This window comes from Cetorhinus maximus, unplaced genomic scaffold (genome assembly GCF_964194155.1).
Source record: "Cetorhinus maximus unplaced genomic scaffold, sCetMax3.hap1.1 HAP1_SCAFFOLD_245, whole genome shotgun sequence".
NCBI classification, from domain to species: Eukaryota; Metazoa; Chordata; class Chondrichthyes; order Lamniformes; family Cetorhinidae; genus Cetorhinus; species Cetorhinus maximus.
In genome coordinates this window covers 383,306-408,919 of record NW_027596208.1, presented here as the reverse complement: position 1 = coordinate 408,919, position 25,614 = coordinate 383,306, and the positions used below count along the sequence as shown (strand labels likewise).

At 47.2% G+C, this 25,614-nt stretch overlaps 1 protein-coding gene across 1 annotated transcript; it reads right to left on the bottom strand.

Annotated features, from left to right (window-relative positions):
• Window positions 1-1,708: 1,708 nt before the first annotated feature.
• On the bottom strand, window positions 1,709-24,189 carry LOC144673074 (proteasome subunit beta type-9-like). Its single transcript, XM_078535070.1, has 6 exons — window positions 23,989-24,189; window positions 15,869-15,936; window positions 11,740-11,871; window positions 9,074-9,203; window positions 7,425-7,566; window positions 1,709-1,879 (listed from the first exon to the last, which is right to left on the bottom strand). The coding sequence occupies exons 1-6, from the start codon at window positions 24,040-24,042 to the stop codon at window positions 1,752-1,754; spliced, it is 654 nt and encodes a 217-aa protein (XP_078391196.1). The 5' UTR covers window positions 24,043-24,189; the 3' UTR covers window positions 1,709-1,751.
• Between the last annotated feature and the right edge of the window lie 1,425 nt (window positions 24,190-25,614).

Genomic DNA, 25,614 nt, shown 5'->3' with positions numbered 1-25,614 from the left:
ACAAACCTGAATTGTCAGACTCTACCCGGCAACAGATGATCCCTGTCTGCTTTTTATTCTGATTGGTCACTCTCAGGGCTGGATTGAGTTGCACTAACAGACAGAGTGTGTCAGGGTGGGTGAGAGCTGCTCACACTGTGGGGAAGGGGGGACAATGTTGTGTAACAGGGGGACAAGGGGAGGCTCAATGTCCCCAGAAATAAAGCCCTGGCTGCTTAAAGACAAAACAGTGTCTGGAGCTGGGGATGTTCTGTTCTCCACTGATTGACAGGGAGGAGGTTATCAAAACAGGAGAGAGGGAGTGTGAGAGAGTGTGTGTGAGAGAAAGAAATAAAGGCAAAGGGAAACAGTGTCTGGAGTTGGGGATGTGGTGGGAGGGTTCAGTACTGATTGTCAAGAGAGCTGGTGGCTGAAAGTATAAAGATTAAAATTGAAAAGGCAAAAACAAAAAACATGGGGGAAGAGATGAGAGTCTGAAGCTGTTGAATTCACTGTTGAATCCAGAAGGCTGTGAAGTGCCTAATCAAATGCTGAAGTGCATGAGGAACATGTTGATTTTTCTCGTTTTTACTTTCAGACAGCAGCAGACCTGCTGTCGACACCTTTTGTTTCTTTGCTCGCTCTGTTGGCGCTGCAGGACAAACCCTTCCGCCACTTAATCTCTCCTGTCTCCCGCCCAATGGCACACCTCGCCTTGTCTTCTTTTCCCCACTCCCTCACCTCGCTTAAAATCTATAACTTGTCTGACTTTTCTCAGTTCTGGTGAGAGGTCACAGACCTGAAACGTTAACCCTGTTTCTCTTTTTTGCAGATGCTGCCAGATCTGCTGAGTATGTCCAACATTTTCTGTCCTTATAGCCTGAAACACCAGTTCTGTAAGATCTGATGTGCTCTGGCTAACTCCAAAGAACCAAGGAGGTGAGGCATGTCAGCCATGTCACCATTCTTCAAGTGTGTGCCCACAAAGTGAGTGGTGGTAGGCTATTCGACTGCTGATGCATCACAGGCAAGCCTGACCCCCTCCCTGTACAACCTCAAACTGCACATTTGTCCAGCAGGAGTTAAATAATGCGAGTCAGCAGATAATGGGGAACCTTGGCAATTATTTCCTGAGATTGGGGGAGGGGGGTGGTGGTGGTGTGTGGACGACACAGGGAGTGATTATAAGATCATAATGTAATAAATAGGAGCAGTAGGAGGCCATTCAGCCCATTGAGTCTGCTCCGCCATTCAATAAGTTCTTCTTCACTTTCCTGCCTGTCCTCCATGAAGCTTGACTCCCTTGTCAAGTGTAGGGTGACGGGCTAAACAGTTGCAGTTCTCAATCGAATCATAATACAAGGCTGCACAGAAGGAGACCATTCAGCCCATCGTGCCTATGCTGGCTCTTTGACAGAGCGATCCAAATAGTCTCGCTCCCCTGTTCTTTCCACATATTTTACTCTTCTAAGTATTTATCCAAATATTTATTCAGTCTGCTTCCTCCCCCCTTCCAGGCATCTTGAATCCACAAGCATTCAGTTCACAGGCAGCAGTAAATCCGACAGTGACACGAATGAGAATTGGACAGTGAAGAGGGGTTATGATGTTCCAACTTTCAGTAGTCTAGTTTTCCACCAGTAATTTTAGTAAACGCTTTTGATTTCAGCAAAGCTTGTCAGCATGTGCATGGGTGAATGTACAAATTGGACGAGGACACTAATTGGGGTTTAAGTGTGGAAATGATTTATTGAGAAGTGAAACACAGATTTTCATTCATCATGGAACTGAGGCAACTCATTGCCCAGAATGACTTTGTGTTCAGTGCCTTTCTCTGCAATCGTTGTGAGGTACACCACTCCTCCACTCGAGCCATCTCTCCCAATGGCCAGTGTGATCGCTGCAACACAGAGATAACAATCATCACCAGCACTGGACAGAACCGTCCACTCAAACACACAGCACCATTTCCCATTGGCCCAGAGCCTCTCCCTGACATAGGTCTGGGGAGACACTCCTGAAGCTCAACTGCTGTTGAGGAGGGGGAGCATTCTGTAGCTGCCCATCCTTCCTCCTTGAGGATAGGCTCAGGAGCTTTACAAGGCTTGCAGTCTGCCACAGGTCCTTGATTTGGTCAGGGAGCCCTCAGCTTGGGGATCCAGTCAGCTAGACTGCGAGCGGAATACAGCTCCAGATATAGGGAAGCAGGTGAAATCGGCCTCTGTCACTTTCTGGAGTTTCATTCCCTGCAGACGTTCGAACTAAAGTCCCCGAAATTTCTCCTGGGTCTCAATTGTCATTTTTATTTCTCCCTGAATCCAGCCCTTTCAGGTTACATGGCAGCATGAGGAGGTTTGATAGTGAGTTTGGCAGGGGTTTATGGGGAGGAGGGTAGTTTGATAGTGAGTTTGGCAGGGGTTTATGGGGAGGAGGGTAGTTTGATAATGAGTTTGGCAGGGGTTTAAGGGGAGCGAGGGAGGATTGATATTGATAAAAACAAAAAGCTAAAAGCTATTGCGGATGCTGGAAATCCAAAACAAAAACAGAATTACCTGGAAAAACTCAGCAAGTCTGGCAGCATCGGTGGAGAAGAAATCAGTTAACGTTTCGAGTCTTCATGACCCTTCGGCAGAACTGAGTATAGTTAGGAGAAAGGTGAAATATAAGCTGGTTTAAGGTGGGGGGGCGGGGGGAGAGAAGTTGAGGGTGTGGTGATTGTGGAGATAAGCAAGCAGTGATAGGAGCAGATAATCAAAAGATGTCACAGACAAAAGGATAAGAAACTGTCGGCGTGACATTAGCCGTCTCAATTTCTCTGCTCCTCTCACCCATTCTAATCTGTCTCTCTCTGAACTCACTGCACTCCGTTCTCTCAGGTCCAACATTGTCATCAAACCCGCTGACAAGGGTGGTGCTGTTGTCTGGCGCATTGACCTCTACCTCGCGGAGGCTGAGCGTCAACTCGCAGACACTTCCTCCTACCTCTCTCTGGACCATGACCCCACCACAAAACATCAAGCCATTGTTTCCAGGACTGTCACTGACCTCATCTCCTCTGGAGATCTTCCTCCCACAGCTTCCAACTTGATAGTCGCCCAACCTTGGACGGCCCGCTTCTACCTCCTACCCAAAATCCACAAACAGAACTGTCCTGGCAGACCGATCGTGTCAGCCTGTTCCTGCCCCACGGAACTCATTTCTCGTTATCTTGACTCCCTTCTCTCTCCCCTTGTCCAGTCCCTTCCCACCTACATCCATGATTCCTCTGACACCTTACGTCACATCAACAATTTCCAGTTCCCTGGCCCCAACCACTTCCTCTTCACCACGGATGTCCAATCGGTCTACACCTCCATCCCCCACCAGGATGGTCTGAGGGCCCTTAGCTTCTTCCTTGAACAGAGGCCCGAACAATCCCCATCCACCACTACTCTCCTCCGTCTGGCTGAACTTGTTCTCACACTGAACAATTTCTCCTTTAACTCCTCTCACTTCCTCCAAATAAAAGGTGTGGCTTTGGGTACCCGCATGGGCCCCAGCTATGCCTGTCTCTTTATGGGGTATGTGGAACATTCCTTGTTCCAGTCCTACTCTGGCCCCCTCCCACAACTCTTTCTCCGGTACATCGATGATTACTTCGGTGCTGCTTCATGCTCTCGTCGGGACCTGGAAAAATTTATTAATTTTGCTTCCAATCTCCACCCCTCCATCATTTTCACATGGTCCATCTCCGACACTTCTCTTCCCTTCCTTGACCTCTCTGTCTCAATTTCTGATGATAGACTGTCCACCAATATCCATTACAAGCCTACCGACTCCCACAGCTACCTCGAATACAGCTCCTCACACCCCGCTTCCTGTAAGGACTCCATCCCATTCTCTCAGTTCCTTCGCCTCTGTCGCATCTGTTCTGATGACGCTACCTTCAAAAACAGCTCCTCTGACATGTCCTCCTTCTTCCTTAATCGAGGTTTTCCACCCACAGTCGTTGACAGGGCCCTCAACTGTGTCCAGCCCATATCCCGCGCATCCTCCCTCACGCCTTCTCCTCCTTCCCAGAAACATGATAGGGTCCCCCTTGTCCTCACTTATCACCCCACCAGCCTCCGCATTCAAAGGATCATCCTCCGCCATTTCCGCCAACTCCAGCATGATGCCACCACCAAACACATCTTCCCTTCACCCCCCCGACGGCATTCCATAGGGATCGTTCCCTCCGGGACACCCTGGTCCACTCCTCCATCACCCCCTACTCCTCAACCCCCACCTATGGCACCTCCCCATGCCCACGCAGAAGATGCAACACCTGCCCCTTCACTTTCTCTCTCCTCACCGTCCAAGGGCCCAAACACTCCTTTCAAGTGAAGCAGCATTTCACTTGCATTTCCCCTAACTTAGTCTACTGCATTCGTTGCTCCCAATGAGGTCTCCTCTACATTGGAGAGACCAAACACAAACTGGGCGACCGCTTTGCAGAACTCCTGTGGTCTGTCCGCAAGAAAGACCCAAACCTCCCTGTCGCTTGCCATTTTAACACTCCACCCTGTTCTCGTGCCCACATGTCTGTCCTTGGCTTGCTGCATTGTTCCAGTGAAGCCCAACGCAAACTGGAGGAACAGCACCTCATCTTCCGACTAGGCACTTTACAGCCTTCCGGGCTGAATATTGAATTCAACAACTTTAGATCTTAAACTCCCCCTCCCCCCATCCCCACCCCGTTCCTCCCCCCTCCCTTTTTTTTCAATAATTTATATAGATTCTTCTTTTCCTACCTATTTCCATTATTTTTAAATCTAAAACTAAAACTTTGTTAGTCTTTCCACCCCTTTCCCACTAGAGCTGTACCTTGAGTATCTTGTCTTCCATTCTTAATTAGAACTTTTCTTAGCCAATATCACCACCTTCAACACCTCTTTGATCCTTTTGTCTGTGACATCTGGTAGGATTGATGTTGAGTTTGGCAGGGGTTTATGGGGAGGAGGGTAGATTGATAGTGAGTTTGGCAGGTGTTTAAGGGGAGCGAGGGAGGTTTGATAGTGAGTTTGGCAGTGGTTTATGGGGAGTGAGGGAGGTTTGATAGTGAGTTTGGCAGGAGTTTATGGGGAGGAGGGAGGTTTGATAGTGAGTTTGGCAGGGGTTTATGGGGAGGAGGGTGGTTTGATAGTGAGTTTGGCAGGGGTTTATGGGGAGGAGGGTGGTTTGATAGTGAGTTTGGCAGAGGTTTAAGGGGAGGCGGGTAGTTTGATAGTGAGTTTGGCAGGGGTTTAAGGGGAGGCGGGTAGTTTGATAGTGAGTTTGGCAGGGGTTTATGGGGAGGAGGGTGGTTTGATAGTGAGTTTGGCAGGGGTTTATGGGGAGCGAGGGAGGGTTGATAGTGAGTTTGGCAGGGGTTTATGGGGAGGAGGAAGGTTTGATAGTGAGTTTAGCAGGGGTTTAAGGGGGCGAGGGTGGTTTGATAGTGAGTTTGGCAGGGGTTTAAGAGGAATGAGGGTAGTTTGATAGTGAGTTTGGCAGGGGTTTAAGGGGAGTGAGGGTAGTTTGATAGTGAGTTTGGCAGGGGTTTATGGGGAGCGAGGGTGGTTTGATAGTGAGTTTGGCAGGGGTTTATAGGGAGGTGGGTAGTTTGATAGTGAGTTTGGCAGGGGTTTAAGGGGAGCGAAGGAGGTTTGATAGTGAGTTTGGCGGGGGTTTATGGGGAGGAGGGAGGTTTGATTGTGAGTTTGGCAGGGGCTTATGGGGAGGAGGAAGGTTTGATTGTGAGTTTGGCAGGGGTTTATGAGGAGGAGGAAGGTTTGATAGTGAGTTTGGCAGGGGTTTAAGAGGTGCGAGGGACATTTGATAGTGAGTTTGGCAGGGGTTTAAGGGGAGCGAGGGAGGTTTGATAGTGAGTTTGGCAGTGGTTTATGGGGAGCGAGGGACATTTGATAGTGAGTTTGGCAGGGGTTTATGGGGAGTGAGGGAGGTTTGATAGTGTTTTTGGTGGGGGTTTAAGGGGAGCGAAGGAGGTTTGATAGTGATTTTGGCAGTGGTTTATGGGGAGCGAGGGAGGTTTGATAGTGAGTTTTGCAGGGGTTTAGGGGGAGTGAGGGTAGTTTGATGGTGAGTTTGGCAGGGGTTTATGGGGAGCGAGGGAGGTTTGATAGTGAGTTTGGCAGGGGTTTTAGCGGAGTGAGGGTGGTTTGATAGTGAGTTTTGCAGGGGTTTAAGGGGAGCAAGGGTAGTGTGATAGTGAGTTTGGCAGGTGTTTAAGGGGAGCGATGGTAGTGTGCTGTGTTGGTGGATTGATGCTGTTTTACTGTTGGGTGAATTATGTGAATGAACCAGTTGGTCTTTTCCTGCCTTTCTTGAATAGATAGAATGATTGCATTTACATAGCAGCTTTCACGGCCACAGGATATTCAAAGATATTTCGCATCCAGCGAACTGTAGTCACTGTTGCAACAATCAATTGGTGCACAGCAAGATCCCATTAACAGCAATGTGATCCTGACCTTTTTTTTAGTGGTGTTGATTGAGGGATTAATATTGGTTAGGACGCCAGGGACCACTCCCTTGCTCTTCTTCAAAACAGTGCCATGGGATCTTTTACACTCACCCAAGCAAACGGATTGGCCTCGGTTTAATGTCTCATCTGAAAGATGGTTTCTGTGACAGTGCCACCCTCCCTCAGCACTGCGAGTGTTAGCCGTGATTTTTGTGCTCAAGTCTCTGGAGTGAGACTTGAACCCACAATCTTCTGACTCAGAGGGGACAGTGCTAAGTATTAGCCACACCTGGTACTCTAACGCCACACAGAGGCAGGCTGCTGGGAACACTGTTCCTGTCTCACTGTAAGACCAAAAGTGGAGCCTGTGTTTACTGTACACCCCACACCATGACCTCTACCTGGGGAAGCCTGACAAATCCTGAGCCAGTGAGGTGGAGTCAGGATCTTCACCCCCATATCCTCCTCCCTGTGGTTGGAAACTGAGGGATCTGCGGGTGCAGTGAACAGGAAAAGCACACCCTTCGATAGCAAGGTCAGTTCTTGAAGTGGGAGATTGCAGAAAATCTTTACAGAGATTTATTGCCAAGAGCTTATAAATACACCATGGGTAGAATTTTACACTGGTGGGATTTTTCAGTCCCACAGAAGTCAGTGGACTCTTGAATGGCTCACCACATTGTAAGGCTCCAACACCATCGTGACTGGGCTGTAAAATTCCATCCCATTAATTATAACAGGTCCAGGATAAGAGGGAGAGTCGGAATGGGTGTGGGAGATAGCAGGACCATGGTCCCATGTAAAATCAGCCTCAGAGAGGAAGATAAACTCAGTGCAGGCAAGAAGAGATGAAATAATCCAAGGACATTTGAGTCTTATTCCAGACTGCGGCTTTGAAAATGGGAGCAGGAGTCATTCAATGTTTTTGACAAGCAGCCCCAGCCATGCCACGTGTTCTCACCATTGGTTACAAACTGCTGGCACTTGTCCTTGCTCATTCCAGCTTTATAAGTGGCATCAACATATCCATAAATGTAGACACTCCCCGAGCCACCGACAGAGAAGGGCTGTCTGATCAGCATTCCTCCCAGAGTGGCGTAGACCTGGATCGGGAGTACACACAGCACAGCTTAACCAAATATCTGGATCTCTTAAAGGCCATAAAACTTGATTGATTATTTTTCGATAAGGAAACTGATGTGGGCAATGGAGTTGATGTCATGGATACAGAATTCCAAAAGGCATTTGATAAAAGTTCCATGTAACAGGCTTGTGAGCAACATTAGAGCCCTTGGAATTAAAGGAACAGTAGCAACACGAATACAAAGTTAGCTGAGTGACAGGACACAGGGAGTGCTCATGAACAGTTCTCTTTTCAGACTGGGGGAAGTTTGGGGTTCCCCAGGGGTCCACGTCAGGTTTTCTTGGTCTATATTAATCACCTAGACTCTGCCGCACAGAGAACAATTTCACAGTCTGTGGATGACACAAAATGTGTTTTTGCTAAATGTGAAGGGGATAGTGTGGAACTTCCAAAGGACATAGGCAGGCGGAATGAGTGGACAAGTGGCTGATTAAATTTAATTCAGAGATGTGTGGGCTGAAACAGTTTGGTAGGAGTGATGAGGAGAGGCAATATAAAATAAAGGGTACAATTCTAAAGGGGGTGCAGGAGCAGAGCTCTGGAACTGGGGGTATATGTACACAAACCATTGCGGATGGCAGGACAGGCTGAGAACACAGTTAATAAAGCATACGGCATCCTGAGCTTTATCAATAGGGGCATAGAGTACAAAAGGAAGGAATGGATGAGAAACCTATATAAAACACTGCTTCAGCCTCAGCTGGAGAATTGAACTAACCAGAGGCTGGGCTTAACATTTCCTTGATATTATGCAGCATGTGGGTAATGTCTCGGGAAAATCCCGATTGGCTCAAATTCATAAACTCTGACAAACTAAGAGATCCTGAAACGCCAGCTATTAATCAAAATGACCTGTGATTTTAAGGCTTTTACTCTGATCAATCGAACCCATTTGGATAAATGGTCTCTCACACCCTGCAGACTGGAGCATGGCTTTCCATGCTGCACATTCTCTGCTAATGTAGCACGGGGTCAAACAGAAACCCTGCTTACCATAAAACAAACTCACGGAATGGACACAAAGCCCGGCTCCCTCAGTCTCCAGGCGGTGGAGGGATGAATGAACATGTACACCCAGAATTTTTACAGGGTTTCATTGATTTCCCACCCTCATGTGAGTGGGGGATGGTCAGAAACCAGGTAGAGATGGGGTAAAGGAGCAGTTGGGATGTAATGGCCTCTCCCTGTGCTGCAGGCTCTGTAACTCTATGGAATGGTGTAAGTGATCAGTTATGCTGTATTTTAAGGGCCCATGCTGATCATCCAATGATACTGCAACAGGAGACGAGAGAACCTCCCCCTCCCCCATCCTGACACTGAAATTGGGGGCATTTATTAATTGCGAATATACAAATCGTAAATCCAGGTAGAGGTACAGTGGGATTTATCAAAAGGGATATGTGTTAAGAGCTGGTCTTAATAGTAAAGACAGAGTGTAACTATAATTGTAGTTAATGGACAGATACCTGGCCTTTCAGCTTCCTGTCCCATCCAGCCACTATCAGGTGGGCCAACAACTCTTCCTTATACTTGTAACTGATGTTTTTGACCAGGGTGGCAGCAGCTTGAACCAACGGAGCATCTTCAGTTTCAATGCTGATTGACAGAAAGGTGCAAGTCTTGTTAGCTCAGACACAACCATTGTACACTGTTACTGCCGTGAGGTTTACACTCAGAATTACAGCCCCAGTCCAGGAGACCAAGGCCAACCCTCTAACCTCTGCAGACACAAGCCAGAACCTATTGGGTCTATACATTATTCAAGGCCATCCTTTTGTATTTTCCCTGCTGTGAGTCTGGAGTACAAAGTAACAGCAGCACGTGTACCAATAGGTAAGATATATAGTGAGGTAGCAGGGAACGGGCAACCTGCAGACCGCTAGTGGCCAACTGTAGATCAGGGCCCAGCAACAGAAACCTGGAACTATACAGGATCCCAGAACTATACAGGATCCTGGATCTGTACAGGAACCTGGGACTGTACAGTAACTTGGATCTGTACAGGATCCTGGATCTGTACAGGAACCTGGAACTGTACAGGAACCTGGAGCTGTACAGGAACCTGGAATTGTACAGGAACCTGGAACTGTACAGGAACCTGGAACTGTACAGGAACCTGGAATTGTACAGGAACCTGGAACTGTACAGGAACCTGGAGCTGTACTGGATCCCGGAACTGTGCAGGAACCTGGAACTGTTCAGGAACCTGGAGCTGTACAGGATCCTGGAACTATATAGGAATTTGGTCGGCATAGAATCCTGGATCCGTACAGAATTTAGGAAGTGTACAGGAGCCTGGATATGTACAGGGTCCTGGAACTGTGCAGGAGCCTGGAACAGTGCAGGATCCTGGACATTTACAGGATCCTGGAACTGTACATGAACCTGGATACATACAGGATCCTGGAACTGTACAGGATCCTGGAACTGTACAGGATCCTGGACATTTACCGGATCCTGGAACTATACAGGAACCTTGACCCGTACAGGATCCTGGAACTGTACAGGATCCCGGAACTGTGGAGGATCCTGGAACTGTACAGGATCCTGGACATTTACTGGATCCTGGAACTGTACAGGAACCTGGATAGGTACAGGATCCTGGAACTGTACAGGAACCTGGATAGGTACAGGATCCTGGAACTGTACAGGATCCTGGACATTTACCGGATCCTGGAACTGTACAGGAACCTGGACCCGTACAGGAACCTGGATACGTACAGGAACCTGGACCCGTACAGGAACCTGGATACGTACAGGAACCTGGAAACGTACAGGAACCTGGACCCGTACAGGAACCTGGATACGTACAGGAACCTGGTTACGTACAGGATCCTGGAACTGTACAGGATCCTGGAACTGTGCAGGATCCTGGAACTGTGCAGGATCCTGGAACTGTACAGGAACCTGGATACGTACAGGATCCTGGAACTGTACAGGATCCTGGAACTGTACAGGATCCTGGAACTGTACAGGAACCTGGAACTCTACAGGATCCTGAAACTGTACAGGAACCTGGAACTCTACAGGATCCTGGAACTGTACAGGAACCTGGATACGTACAGGATCCTGGAACTGTGCAAGATCCTGGAACTGTGCAGGATCCTGGAACTGTATAGGATCCTGGATATGTACAGGAACCTGGATATGTACAGGATGGTCTTGAGCTTCTTTGTTCTTCTTGTTCTTGAGTGTTGTCGGAGCTGCACTTATCCAGGCAAGTGGGGAGTATTCCATCACACTCCTGACTTGTGCCTTGTAGATGCTGGACAGGCTTTGGGGAGTCAGGAGGTGAGTTACTCACTGCAGAATTCCCAGCCTCTGACCTGCTCTTGTAGCCACAGTATTTATATGGCTAGTCCAGTTCAGTTTGATCAATGGTAACCCCCAGGATGTTGATAGTGGGGGATTCAGTGATGGTAATGCTATTGAGCATCAAGGGGCGATGGTTAGATTCTTTCTTGTTGGAAATGGTCATTGCCTGACACTTGTGTGGCACGAATGTTACTTACCACTTGTCAGCCCAAGCCTACTTATTGTCCAGGTCTTGCTGTGTTTGGACATGGACTGCTTCAGTATCTGAGGAGTTGCGAATGGTGCTGAACATTGATGAAGCAGCTGAAGATGGTTGGGCCGAGGACACTACCCTGAGGAACTCCTGCAGTGATGTCCTGTAGCTGAGATGACTGACCTCCAACAACCACAACATGATCCTGCAACTGTAGAGGAACCTGTAACTATACAGTTTCCCTAAATTGCACAGGGAGCAAAACTCGGTGCTACACTGTGCTAATCTATGGGCAATCCATGCTGTCACAGCAGAAATCTCTTCTGGTCACAGTGGAAATCTCTGCTGGTCCCAGTGAGGAATCTGTGCTGGTCCTAGTGGGGAATCTGTGCTGGTCCGAGTGGGAAGTATTGATGGTTGTGGCCATTCCTCCTGCTGGAGCCCTCTGTGCTTTCCTTCCATTCATGTCAGTGGGTGTAAAAGTGCAGGCCTTGTCCTGTCATTTTCTGATAGCCCCCCTCTGTGTACAAAGCAGAGGCTCAGACGATTCCACCCGCCATTTTACCACTGATTGGAGTTGAATTGGTTGAAACCTGTGCATTAAAGAGATCTCGAGCTGCTTACCTGTGTAACTCCAGCTGGTAATTGACGGAGTCGGCAATAGCCTGAGCGTCAGCTGCTGAACCAGACAGTGCACAATAAATTCGTTCATGGAGCGGGGACAACTTGTTCATCACTCGGTTACATATGGCTTCCCTACAGACACACAGGAAACATCGTTAACCTCCATTTGCAGCAACAATGACTGTTTCCCCAGAAGTCGTACACAGCAAAGAATGAAACTTGGGGCTGTGGAGGTTGGTGCATTTGGTCCTTGGCAGTAATAGTGAAACAACCAGCTGCTTGTTTTACACAGTGACCTGGATTCCAAATTGCAGCAGTACCTCAAGCCTTGCTCTGCTCCCAGAATGTGGCCCCGATGTGTCTGAAGCCCCAGGAATGGGAGTCTTAGCCTGAAAGGGATGGGTGGCCAGGCCATTTACAGCTCTTGCTCAGCATCCTCTCCATGGGGTGATGGGGATGAGGGGACTGGAAAATCCGAACAGTATTTCCAACTCCATCTAGGAATTCCAGAGTTATGACAATTAAACTGCCAGGAGAAAGGCCAAGACAGAAAATAGGACCTCACCAAGGCTGAGATGCTCATTGATTCATTAACACCAAACTTTGAATCATAGAATGATACTGAACAGAAGGAGCCTTTCGGCCCATCGTACCTGTGCCAGCTCTTTGAAAGAGCTACCCGCTGTCCCATCCCCCTTCTTTTTTCTCAGAGCTCTGTGAAATTTTCCTTATTCAATATTTATCTAATTCTCTGTGAAGATTAGAATTGAACCAGCTTCCACCGTCCTTTCAGGCCGCGCATCCCACATTACAACAACTCGCTGCTTAAAAGAAATTCTCCTCATCTCCCCCTCTGGTTCTTTGGAGCTCCCTCCCTAACAACACTGTGGGTGTACCTACATCACATGGACTGCAGCGGCTCAAGAAGGCAGCTCACCACCACCTTCTCAAGGGCAACTAGGGATGGGCAATAAATGCTGGTTGACATCCACATGGAACATCCATGCAAGAATTTTTTTAAATGTTAAATCTGTGTCCCTCAGGTTACCGACCCTCCTGCCACTGGAAACAGTTTCTCCTTGTCTACTCTATCAACACCCTTCATAACTTTGAACAGCTCTATCAAATCTCCTCTTAACCTTCTCCTCTAAGGAGAACAATCCCAGTTTTTCCAGTGTGTCCATGTAACTGATGGCCCTCATCCATGGTACCACTCTGTAAACCCCTGCACCCCCATCTTCTGCAAGTGCTTGGTACCCAGAGTCAGTCACTATCTGGGTGATGGTGTAAGGGTAATGTCACTGGGCTAGTAATCCAGAGGCCCAAGCTAATGCTTTGGGGGGCATGGGTTCAAATTCCACCATGGCAGCTGGTGGAATTTAAATCAAGTAATAACATCTGGAATATAAAGCTATTATTGATTGTTGTTAAAAACTCTATAGGGCCTGGCCTACATGTGACTCCAGACCCCCAGCAATGTGGCTGACTCCTAACTCTCTTTTGCAATGACCTCACAAGCCCCTCAGTTCAAAGGTGGTGCTCACACCCCATGAAAGAATAAAGAAAAAAAAATACTCCAGCTGAATTTGAACCTGTGTTTGATAACTTCCTTACTCGAACTAAAGCTTGGACTTTGATAACCTGGAGGCTGGGGCAGGAGGGAAAGATGGAGGGAAGACATTGCAGAGGAATGAGTGTTGAGGTGTAAGGAGTGGGATCCATTATTTTGAGTCTTTATTTTAACACAATTCAGGTGCAGGGTAGAGGAATGTACAGGGATGAGGATTGGGAGTTTAGAGGAAACAAGGAGAGGGCTGACATTTTGCACTGAAAACTGGCAATTGACCTGAAGTGGAGCAATGTACGAGTTTGGAAAGAGAATTAGGTGACTAGTTACAGGGCAATGACCACATGGGTAGCAGTTCACTACTGTGTTTCCATAGCCCTCATGTAAACCATTTCATTATATGTCTCTCCAATGCCTCAGATACACCGATTTTTAATATTTGAAAATGCTGAACTTCTTTACTGTAATTTGAGAGGAAGAATTGATCAAAAAATGATTTTTGATTCCTAGTTTAAGTTTTTAAAACAAACCGGTGACTGAGTGGTCATTAATGGACACAGTTCTGGGAGCATTCAGATACTGTAAGCCCTGGTGGAACAGGAGCTATCCACACACTCAGTGAGCCCAGCTCCAGCCCACCTCGCTGTACACCTGAACACTGGCTACTTATGTGTGGACTAAAAGTGACTTGTACTTGTGTCTTCTGCAGTATAGGGTTGGAAGAACCACCATTAAACAGCTTCTGCCCTGACCAACATCTCCAGTAACACACGCGTTCAGCAGGGGTTAGGGAAGTTAGCAGAGTTTTCCCCTTTCCATCATCATGAAGTCCAACACCACCTATCAATTGAGGCTTGGCTCAGTCAGCAGCATTCTCATCCCTGAGTCTGGAAGGTCATGGGTTCAAGTCCCACTCCTGGGACTAAAGTCTAGGTCGACATGCTAGTTATAGTACTGAAGGTGCTAACCTTTGGATGAGATGTTAAACCAAGGGCCCAGCCTACTCTCTCAGGTGGGCAAGAAAGAAACTGTGGTACCATTTTAGAGATTTGGGTGTGCTCGTACAAGGAACGCAGAATGTTAGCACACAGGTTCCCCAAGCAGTTAAGAAAGCAAATGGCATGTTGGCCTTTAGCTCAAGGGGATTGGAGTACAAGAGAAAAGAAACCTTGCAACAGTAGTACAGGGGTTTGGTGAGACAGTATCTGGGATACTGTGTGCCATTTAGGTCTCCACATTTAAGAAAGGATATACCAGCGTTGGAGGTGGTACAGTGAAGGTTCACTAGATTGGTCCCTGCGATATGAGGGGGTTGTCCTATGATGAAAGGCTGAGTGAATCGGACTTGTATTCTCTGCAGTTTAGAAGAATGAGAGGGGATCTCATTGAAACCTCCAAAATTCTGAAAGGGCTTCATAGGGTGGAAGCTGAGAGATAGTTTCCACTGCTCAGGGAATCTAAAACACTGGGGCACAGTCTCAGGGTAAGGGGCTGATCATTCAGGACTCAGATGAGGAGAAATTGCTTCACTCAGATGGTTGTGAGCCTTTGGAATTCTCTACTCCAGGGTGGATGCTACATAGTTGAATATACTTAAGGTTGGGATAGACAGATGTTTGGTCTTTCAGGGAATTAAGGGATTGGGGAGCGGGCGGGGAAATGGAGTTGAAGCCTAAGATCAGCCATGATCGTATTGAATGGCGGAACAGGCTCCTGCTACTCCTGCTCCTATTTCTTGTGTTCTTGTGTAAGAGCAGCAGAGTTCTACCTTGCACTGTGGGCCAATATTTATCCTTCGAATCAATATCACTAAAACCAATTCTTTGGTCATTGTGCACTACTGTGTGCAGTTTTGGTCTTATTTAAGGAAGGATGTAAATGTGTTGGAGGTGGTTCAGAGAAGGTTTACTAGATGGATGCCTGGAATGAGTGGGTTGCCTTATGTGGAAAGACTGGGCTTGTTTCCACTGGAGCTTAGAAGGGTGAGGGGTGATTTGATTGAAGTATACAAGATCCTGAACGGCCTTGACAAGGTGGACATCGAAAGGACATTTCCTCTTGTGGGTGAGTTCAGAACTAGGGGTCACTATTTTAAAATTAAGGGTCACCTTTTTAGGACATAGATGAAGAGAAATCTTTTCTCTCAGAGGGTTGTACGACTTTGGAATTCTCTGCCTCAGAAGGTGGTGGATGTGGGGTAATTGAATATTTTTAAGACAAAGGTGGATAGATTTTTGTTAGGCAAGGGAATCAAAGGTTATCGAGCATAGATGGGGACATGGAATTCGAAACACAAACAGATCAGCCATGATTTATTGAATGGTGGAGCAGGCTCGAGGGGCCGAATGGCCTACTCCTGCTCCTATTTCGTATGTTTATGTCCTTATGTTCTATTTATCTCATTACTGTTTGTGGGAGTTTGCTGTGCAGAAATTGGCTGCCACACTGGGCCAATGACCACAGCTGTGATGCACTTTGAGACATTGTGGAAGGTGCTATATGTTGTATATGTTGAATGGAAGGACATAGTAATAATGAGAGATTCGATGCAGCAAACCTTACCCGGCAGAGACACGGGAATCAGAGCCAATCACCACTCCATCATCAAACTCGACCGCAATTATGGTGGTCTGGAACAAAGAAATTTCAGAATCATTAACCAATCTGGAACAACAATAACATTGGAGTTTATCTATTGATAATGCCCGCTTCTGTTTAAGGGGAGACTGTGGCATAATAGTAAAGTTACTAGCCTAGTAATCCAAGGGCCCAGGCTAATGTTGTGGGGACATGGGCACAAATCCCACTATGGCAGCTGGTGGTATTTAAATTCAATTAATAACCTGGAATTGAAAAGCTTGTCTCAATAATGGTGACCATGAAACCATTGTTGTAAAAACCCATCCAGTTTGCTAATGTCCTTCAGGGAAGGAAATCTTCCATCCTTGTCTGGCCTACATGTGACTCCAGACCCATAGCAATGCAATTGACTCTTAATTGCCCTCTGAAATGGTGTGGCAAGACACTTGACTCAAGGACAATTTGGGATGGGCAACAAATGCTGACCTTGCCAGTGATGGCCCTGTTCCATGAAGCAATAAAAAAATCATTTATATAACACCTTAAGGTAGTAAATTACCACAAGGTCTTTTACAGGAGCGTCATTAAATAAAACTCATACCAAGCCACATGAAGAGATATTAGGACAGATGACCAAAAGGTTGGCCATAGAATCAGAGAAGATTACAGCACAGAAGGAGGCCATTCAGCTCATCGTTTGTGCGCTGGTCGATAAGTAGCCATCCAACCTTATCCCACTTTCCAACTCTTTGTCTGTAGTCTTGTAGGTTACAGCATTTTGAATGCATATCTGAGTAGTTTTTAAATGTCATGAGGATTTCTGCCTCTTTCACCCTTTCAGGCAGTGGGTCCCAGATTCCCAGCAGCTTCTGGGTGAAAGAAACCCCTCTAAACCCCGTCCTCTTACCCTAAACCTATGTCTCCTCATTACAAACGCCTCAACCAAGGTGAATAGGGTCTTCCTATCCATGCCACCTAGACCCCTCATAATTTAATACACCTCCATTAAATCTCCCCTCAGCCTCCTCTGTTTGAATGTAAACAATCCCAGCCTATCCAATCTTCCCTCATCACTAAAATTCTCCATTCCTGACAACATCCTCTGTAAATCTCCTCTGCACCCTCTTAGTGCAATCTTATCTACCTGTCCAGCCACCATCAGAAAACTGTGGACTCCCTTCGTTCCTTTACACTTTTCAGTATCTTTGCATTTATTGTGTATTCCTTTGCCTTGTTAGCTTTCCCTAAATACATTAACCTCACACTTCTTCATGTTGGACTCCATTTGCCACTGTTTTGCCCACTTGACCAGTTCATCAATATCTTCCCACTGTCTACAGCTTGCTTTTTAAAAAAATTATTTCATGGGATGTGGGCTTCACTGGTAATGCCAGCATTTATTGCCCAGTCCCAATTGCCATTGAACTGAGTGGCTTGCTTGGCCATTTCAGAGGGCAGTTAAGAGCCAACCCCATTGCTGTGGGTCTGGAGTTACATGTAGGCCAGACTGGGTGAGGATGACAGATTTCCTTCCCTAAAGGGCATTAGTGAACCAGATGGGTATTTACAACAATCAATGATAGTTTCATGGTCATCACTTCCATACCATGTTGGGATTTGAACCCATGTTCCCAGAGCATTAGCCTGGCCCTCTGGATTACTACTTCACTGACACTATCACTTCACCATCATCGCCCCTTTTCTTCATTATCAATCATATGACCAATTTAGTATCAGCTACAAACTTCTTAATCACACTCTCTACATTTAAGACCAATTCATTGATGTAGTACCATACTCATTGGAGTTTAGAAGAATGACAGGTGATATTATTGAAACATATAAGGTTCTGAGGGGGCATACGAACTTACTGTACGAATTCGGAGCAGAAGTAGGCCATTCGGCCCCTCAGACACACCACCATTTGATAAGACTATGGCTGATCTGACTGTGCCCTCTATTTTACTGCCTACCCCCGATACCCTTTGACTCCCTTGTCAGTCAAGAAGCTATCTAACTATCTAATTCAATGATCCAGCCTCCGCTGATACCTGTGGAAGAGAATTCCATAGACTAATGACCCTCTGAGAGAAAGAAATTTCTCCTCGTAGCCATCTCAAATGAGAGACCTCTTATTTTCAAACTGTGTCCTGAATCCTAGCCTCTCCTATAGGATTCTAGTCTATTAAAAGAAGAGGTTAAAGGTTCAAGTCTCACTTCAGAGACTTAAGCCCATTTTCCAGGCTGACGCTTTGGGGCAGAATTGAGAGAGAGCTGCCATCTTTCAATTTATTTTCTTCGTCTATGGGATGTGAGTGTCTCTGGCTAGACCAGCATTTATTGCCCATCTCTAGTTGCCCTTGAGGAGGTGGTGGTGAGCTGCCCTCTTGAACCGCTGCAGTCCCTGTGGTGTAGGTACACCCAAAGTGCTGTTAGGGAAGGATGTCCTGGATTTTAACCCAGCCACAAAATATTTTGAATTCAATGTTGAGGGCTCCCAGGGCCGCTCCTGTATCCCACTGTGCTTTAACCTCTGCTGGGACAGGACATGCCCAGGGAAGGTGATGGTGGTGTCTGGGATATTATCTGTCAGGTATGATTCTGTGTGTATGACTATGTCAGGCTGTTGCTTGACTAGAGACAGCTCTCCCAATTTTGGCACTAGTCCCCAATGTTATTAAGGAGACTTTGCAGGGCCAACAGGGGTGGATGTGCCATTGTCGTTTCCAGTGCCTAGGTCGATGCCGGGTGCTCCGTCCAGTTTCATTCTTACAGCTTTTTTTTGTTGTGGATTTATACAGCTGAGTGGCTTGCCAGATCACTTCAGAGGGTTGTTAAGAGTCACCCACATTCCTGTGGGTCTGGAGTCATGCGTAGAGTTAGAAATTAAATTCTCAGGTGGATGTAAAAGCACCATTTGAAGATCAGGGGAGTTCACCTCAATGCCCTGGAAAATTTCTATCCCTTAGCCATCGCTAAAACAGATTACCTGGTTATCATCGCATTGTGGGATCTTGCTGTGCCCCATAAATGTAACCAAGTGAAAATGGTTAAGCCAGAGATCAGGAAGGAGCTTGTAGAGCGGAAGAGGGACTGACCTCTTGTTGGGGCAACTGTCACTCACAAAAAGCATTTACCAGCCACAGATTTCAACTGTTCCTGGCCCTTCATCTAAATGCACCTTGATTGGCTTTTGAGCTAAGTACCAATGGCCCTGGCTCCCTGGATTTGCTGACTGTCCTGGGAACTCTGGAGAGGAACATGATTCATGGTTTTGCCTGAGTCAACTATTCCCCTTCTGCCAACAGCGGAAGGTGAAATGCTTTCAGACAGAGATGGCCATGCTCTGAGGCTGAGATCAGGAATACAGCCACTTTGTTCCTCAAAATAATCTGGTTCTGATGACAATTAAACCCCCTCCATTAAAAACTCAGGGCTCAACAGTTCAAAGTTCAGTAAAATGTGCCAAAATGCCAACCTGTATGATCTTCCCAGAACCTTCGACTATTCTCACCCCTATGCTCAGGGAGACCATGAGGGGAGGGGATGAGGAAGAGGGGAGTGTGGGGAACAGTAAATGAAGGGCGGGGAGGAAGGTGGAATGGTGAGCAAGATGAGGCGGAGATAAATGGGGAAAAGAGGAAGATGGGGAGGGGGCAGGGAAGAGAAAGAAAGGGTGAGGGGAGGTGAGGAGCCGGGGCTGGCTGGAGAAAGAAAGGTAAAGAGGGAAAGGTTGAGGGAGTCCGAGAGGGAGAAGATGAAAAGAGAGGAGAAATGAAAGGATGAAGTAAATGTAGAGGTGTGGGGGTATGGGGAGCATTGATAGTGAGGCAGACATCATGGAAAGAACAGTAGAGTGACAGGGGAAGGGGCGAGGAGATAAGAACATGAGAACATAAGAAATAGGAGCAGGAGTAGGCCATTGGGCCCTCCAGGCTACTCTGCCATCCAATAAGATCATGGCTGATCTGATTATGGCCTCAACTCCATCTTCCTGCCCGCTCTCTAACTGTTGATTCCCTTGTCAATCAAACTCCATTTTAACAGTCTTGAATACATTCAATGACTCAGCCTCCACTTTTTGCTCGGGAAGAGAATTCCAAACACTACCAGCCCCCCGAGAAAAGAAATCCCTCCTCACCGGTGTCTTAAATGGGAGGCCCCTTATTTTGAAACTGTGCCCCCTAGTTCTAGATTCTCCCACGAGAGGAAACATCCCCTCAGCAACTATCCTATCAAGCCACCTCAGAGTCGTATATGTTTCAATAAGATCACCTCTCTTTCTTCTAAACTCCATAGGCCCAACCTTTCTTCTCAAGACAAAGCCCTCATCCCAGGAATCAGCCTTAATAAACCTTCCCTGAATTGCTTCCAATACAAGTGTATCCCTCCTCCTGCAAGGTGACCAGGGTAATGGAACTGAGAGAGAGACCCTGGCTGACAATGCACCCACTGACTCACTGTGAGCAAATACCAGGAGACATCGCAAGTGCTTAACAAATACTGATCACTTCATTTTCTGATGGTTTGGGCATTTTACCTAACCGAGGGGAAACTTTGCAGAACTTTCACTTCTGAAACAAAACATGGAAATGTTTGGAGTGGAATTTATAATGAATGTGATTTCTCCCAATGGGTTATGTTTAGCATAACTGTAAACACATTTACACTAAATGGGTTAATGAATGACAGCCCACAATATAACACAAATGCACAAAGCACCATGGCAACGAGATCCCAAAACCTCAAAATGAAATCATTTTTCTCCATAACTTTCAATATTCTGCTCCAGGGGGTCTGTGGTATTTTGGGGATGGGTCAGAGATGTGAGATACTGTATGAATACAGGATTCCTTTACAGCCTGACATAGTCATGCTCACAGGGTCATACCTTCCAGACAGTCTCCCCGACACCACCATCACCATCCCTGGGCATGTCCTGTCCTTCAGTGGGGACACAGTGGTATGCATTTGGGAGGGAATTTCACTGGGAGTCCTCAACATCGACTTTGAACCCTAAGAAGTCTCATGGCATCAGGTCAAACATGGGCAAGGAAACCTCCTGCTGATTACCATGTACCGCCCTCCCTCAGCTGATGAATCAGTGCCCCTCCATGTTGAACATCACTTGGAGGAAGCGCTGAGGGTGGCCAGGGTGCAGAATGTACTCTGGGTGGGGGACTTCACTATCCATCACCGAGAGTGGCTCGGTAGCACCACTACTGACCGAACTGGCCAAGTTCTAAAGGACATAGCTGCTAGATTGGGTCTGCGGCAGATGGTGAGGCAACCAATAAGAGGGAAAAACATACTTGACCTCATCCTCACCAATCTGCTTGTCGCAGGTGCATCTGCCCATGATAGTGTCGTTAGGAGTGACCACCGCAGAGTCGTCGTGGAGACAAAGTTCCACCTTCACTCTCAAGGCACCCTCCATCGTGTTGTGTGGCACTACCACCATGCTAAATGGGATAGACTCAGAACAGATCTAGCAACTCAAAACTGGGCATCCATGAGGCGTTGTGGGCCATCAGCAGCAGCAGAATTGTACTCGAACACCCTCATGGCCTGGCATATTCCCCACTCTACGATTACCACTAAACCAGGGCATCAACCCTGGTTCAATGAAGAGTACAGGAGGGCATGTCAGGAGCAGCACCAGGCATACCTAAAAATGAGGTGTCAATCCGTTGAAGCTACAACACAGGACTATTTGCATTCCAAACAGCACAAGCAACAAGTGATAGACAGATAAAAGCAAAATACTGCGGATGCTGTAAATCTGAAATAAAAACAGAAAATGCTGGTAAAACTCAGCAGGTCTAGCAGCATCAGTGGAGAGAGAAACAGAGTTAACGTTATGACCCTTCTTCAGAGCTCATAAGGACTCGAAACGTTAACTCTGTTTCTCTCTCCACAGATGTTGTCAGACCTGCTGAGATTTTCCAGCATTTTCTGTTGTTATTTAAGTGATAGGCAGAGCTAAGTGATTCCACAACCAATGGATCAGATCTAAACTCTATAGTCCTGTCACATCCAGTTGTGAAGGGTGGTGGACAATCAAACAACTCACTAGAGGAGGAAGCTCCACAAATATCCCCATCCTCAATGATGGAGGAGCCCAGCACATCAGTGCAAAAGATAAAGCTGAAGTATTCGCAACAATCTTCAGCCAGAAGTGCCAAGTGGATGATCCATCTCAGCCTCCTCCGGAGGTCCCCAGCATCATAGAGGCCAGTCTTCAGCCAATTCAATTCACTCCACATGACATCAAGAAACAGCTGGAGGCACTGGATACTGCAAAGGCTATAGACCCTGACAATATTCCGGCAATAGTATTGAAGACTTGTGCTCCAGAACTTGCCGTGCCCCTAGCCAAGCTGTAACAGTGCAGCTACAGCACTGGCATCTACCCGGCTATGTGGAAAATTGCCCAGGTATGTCCTGTACACAAAATGCAGGACAAATCCAACCCAGCCAATTACCGCCCCATCAGTCTACTCTCCATCATCAATAAAATGATGGAAGGGGTCATCAACTGTGCTATCAAGCAGCACTTGCTTAGCAATAACCTGCTCACTGATGCCCAATTTGGGTTCCACCAGGGCCACTCAGCTCCTGACCTCATTACAGCCTTGGTCCAAACATGGACAAAAGAGCTGAACTCCCGAGGTGAGGTGAGAGTGAGTGTCCTTGACATCAAGGCAGCATTTGACCAAGTGTGGCATCAAGGGGCCCTAGCAAAACTGGAGTCAATGGGAGTTGGGGGGAAAACTCTCCACTGGTTGGAGTCATGCCTAGCACAAAGGAAGATGGTTGTGGCTGTTGGAGATCAGTCATCTCAGTTCCAGGACATCACTGCAGGAGTTCCTTAGGGGAGTATCCTAGGCCCAACCATCTTCAGTTACTTCATCAATGACCTTCCTTCCATCATAAGATCAGAAATGGGGATATTCGCTGATGATTGCACAATGTTCAGCACCATTCTCGACTCCTCAGATACTGAATCAGTCCATGTCCAAATGCAGCAAGACCTGGACATTATCCAGGCTTGGGCTGACAAGTGGCAAGTAACATTCACGCCACACAAGTATCAGGCAATGACCATCTCTAACAAGAAAGAATCCAACCATCGCCCCTTGATGTTCAATGGCATTACCATCACTGAATCCCCCACTATCATCAACCTGGGGGTTACCATTGACCAGAAACTGAACCGGACTAGCCATATAAATATTGTGGCTACAAGAGCAGGTCAGAGGCTGGGAATCCTGTGGTGAGTAACTCACCTCCTGACTCCCCAAAGACTGTCCAGCATCTACAAGGCACAAGTCAGGAGTGTGATGGAATACTCCCCACTTGCCTGGATGAGTGCAGCTCCCATAACACTCAAGAAGCTTGACACCACCCAAGACAAAGCAGCCCGCTTGACTGACACCCCATTCACAAACATTCACTCCCTCCACCACTGATGCACAGCAGCAGCAGTGTGTACCATCTACAAGATGCACTGCAGGAATTTACCAAGGCTCCTTCAACAGCACCTTCCAAACCCACAACCACTGCCATCCAGAAGGACAAGGGCAGCAGATAGATGGGAACACCACCACCTGGAAATTCCCCTCCAAGCCACACATAATCCTGACTTAGAACTGTGTCACTGCTCCTTGTTCAAAATCCTGGAACTCCCTCCCTAACAGCACTGTGGGTGTACCTACACCACATGGACTGCAGCGGTTCAAGAAGGCAGCTCACCACCACCCTCTCAAGGGCAATTAGGGATGGGTAATAACGCTGGCCCAGCCAGCGAAGCCCACATCCTGTGAATGAATTAAATCAACTTCCAGTTGCAGTCTTTGCTCTGCTCTGTAAAGGGCCCTATGAACAGTGAGAGGAGTTGCTTATCATACACCCAAGCACCTTTCCCAGTGTGACTCTGCCTGGCATGGGGCAGTGCTTCCCAGTGCCTACTGCATCCGAAATCCTGGACTGGGGAAATTCCACTGCGATCTGATAGCTGTGGGGGACTTTCAATCCCTGGTGACTGTGTGTGCAGCAGCCTGTGAGGCTCCTGCTGCTACTGTGCAAAGCAGCTCACTTACCCCTGTGCTGACTTTGGGTGAGGTGCAGCCCGGATTCTCAGGATAAAGGGGCATCCTTTAGGTCCTGCCCACTGCTCACACTGAAATCTGGGGCCGGTGCCCTGGAAGATAAGGTAAGCCTGTCCTCCGAGTGTGAAAAGAAAGCTGCTGGCTCCAAGCTACTCAGAGGCTACTTCCTGGTGAGAGTGAAAGAGAAACTGAAGCTGCAAGGGTTTAACAGAAAGATAACCCTGATTGCTTTTAATAAACCATGCTCAAAAACACTTTTAGCGAAACATTTTAAGGCACAGCTTTCACTAACCCTCAGGAGAATTTACTCCAACTGATTTGTCCTGTGTCATTCTTAACATGCTAGAAATTTATCACAGGATATTTCAACTGAAATAAAAGCAAAAAACTGCAGATGCTGGAAATTGAAAACAAAAACAAAAATAACTGGAAAAACTCAGCAGGTCTGGCAGCATCTGCGGAGAGGAACACAGTTAACGTTTCGAGTCCGCATGACTCTTCAACAGAACTAAGGAAAAATAGAAAAGGGGTGAAATATAAGCTGGTTTAAGGGGGGGTGGTTGGGACAAGAAGAGTTGGATAGAGGGCCAGTGATAGGTGGAGATAACCAAAAGATGTCATAGACAAAAGGCCAAAGAGGTGTTGAAGGTGGTGATATTATCTAAAGGAATGTGCTAATTAAGGGTAGAAAACAGGACAAGCAAGGTACAGATAGCCCTAGTGGGGGTGGGGTGGGGTGAAGGAATCGAAAAAGGCTAAAAGGTAGAGATAAAACAATGGATGGAAATACATTTAAAAATAATGGAAATAGGTGGGAAAAGAAAAATCTATATAAATTATTGGAAAAAACAAAGAGGGGGAAAAATCAGAAAGGGAGTGGGGATGGAGGAGAGAGTTCATGATCTAAAATTGTTGAACTCAATATTCAGTCCGGAAGGCTGTAAAGTGCCTAGTCAGAAGATGAGGTGCTGTTCCTCCAGTTTGCGTTGAGCTTCACTGGAACAATGCAGCAAGCCAAGGACTGACATGTGGGCATGAGAGCAGGGTGGAGTGTTGAAATGGCAAGAGACAGGGAGGTCTGGGTAATGCTTGCAGACAGAACGAAGGTGTTCTGCAAAGCGGTCACCCAGTCTGCGTTTGGTCTCTCCAATGTAGAGGAAACCGCATTGGGAGCAACGAATGCAGTAGACTAAGTTGAGGGAAGTACAGGTGAAATGCTGCTTCACTTGAAAGGAGTGTTTGGGCCCTTGGATGTGAGGAGAGGGGAAGTGAAGGGGCAGGTGTTACACTTTTTGCGGTTGCATGGGAAGGTGCCGTGGGAGGGGGTTGAGGTGTAGGGGGTGATGGAGGAGTGGACCAGGGTGTCCCGGAGGGAACGATCCCTACGGAATGCCGCCAGGGGGGGTGAAGGGAAGATGTGTTTGGTGGTGGCATCATGCTGGAGTTGGCAGAAATGGTGGAGGATGATCCTTTGAATGCGGAGGCTGGTGGGGTGATAAGTGAGGACAAGGGGGACCCTATCATTTTCTGGGAGGGAGAAGAAGGTGTGAGGGCGGATGCATTGCTACATTGCTCCAGTGAAGCTCAACGCAAACTGGAGGAACAGCACCTCATCTT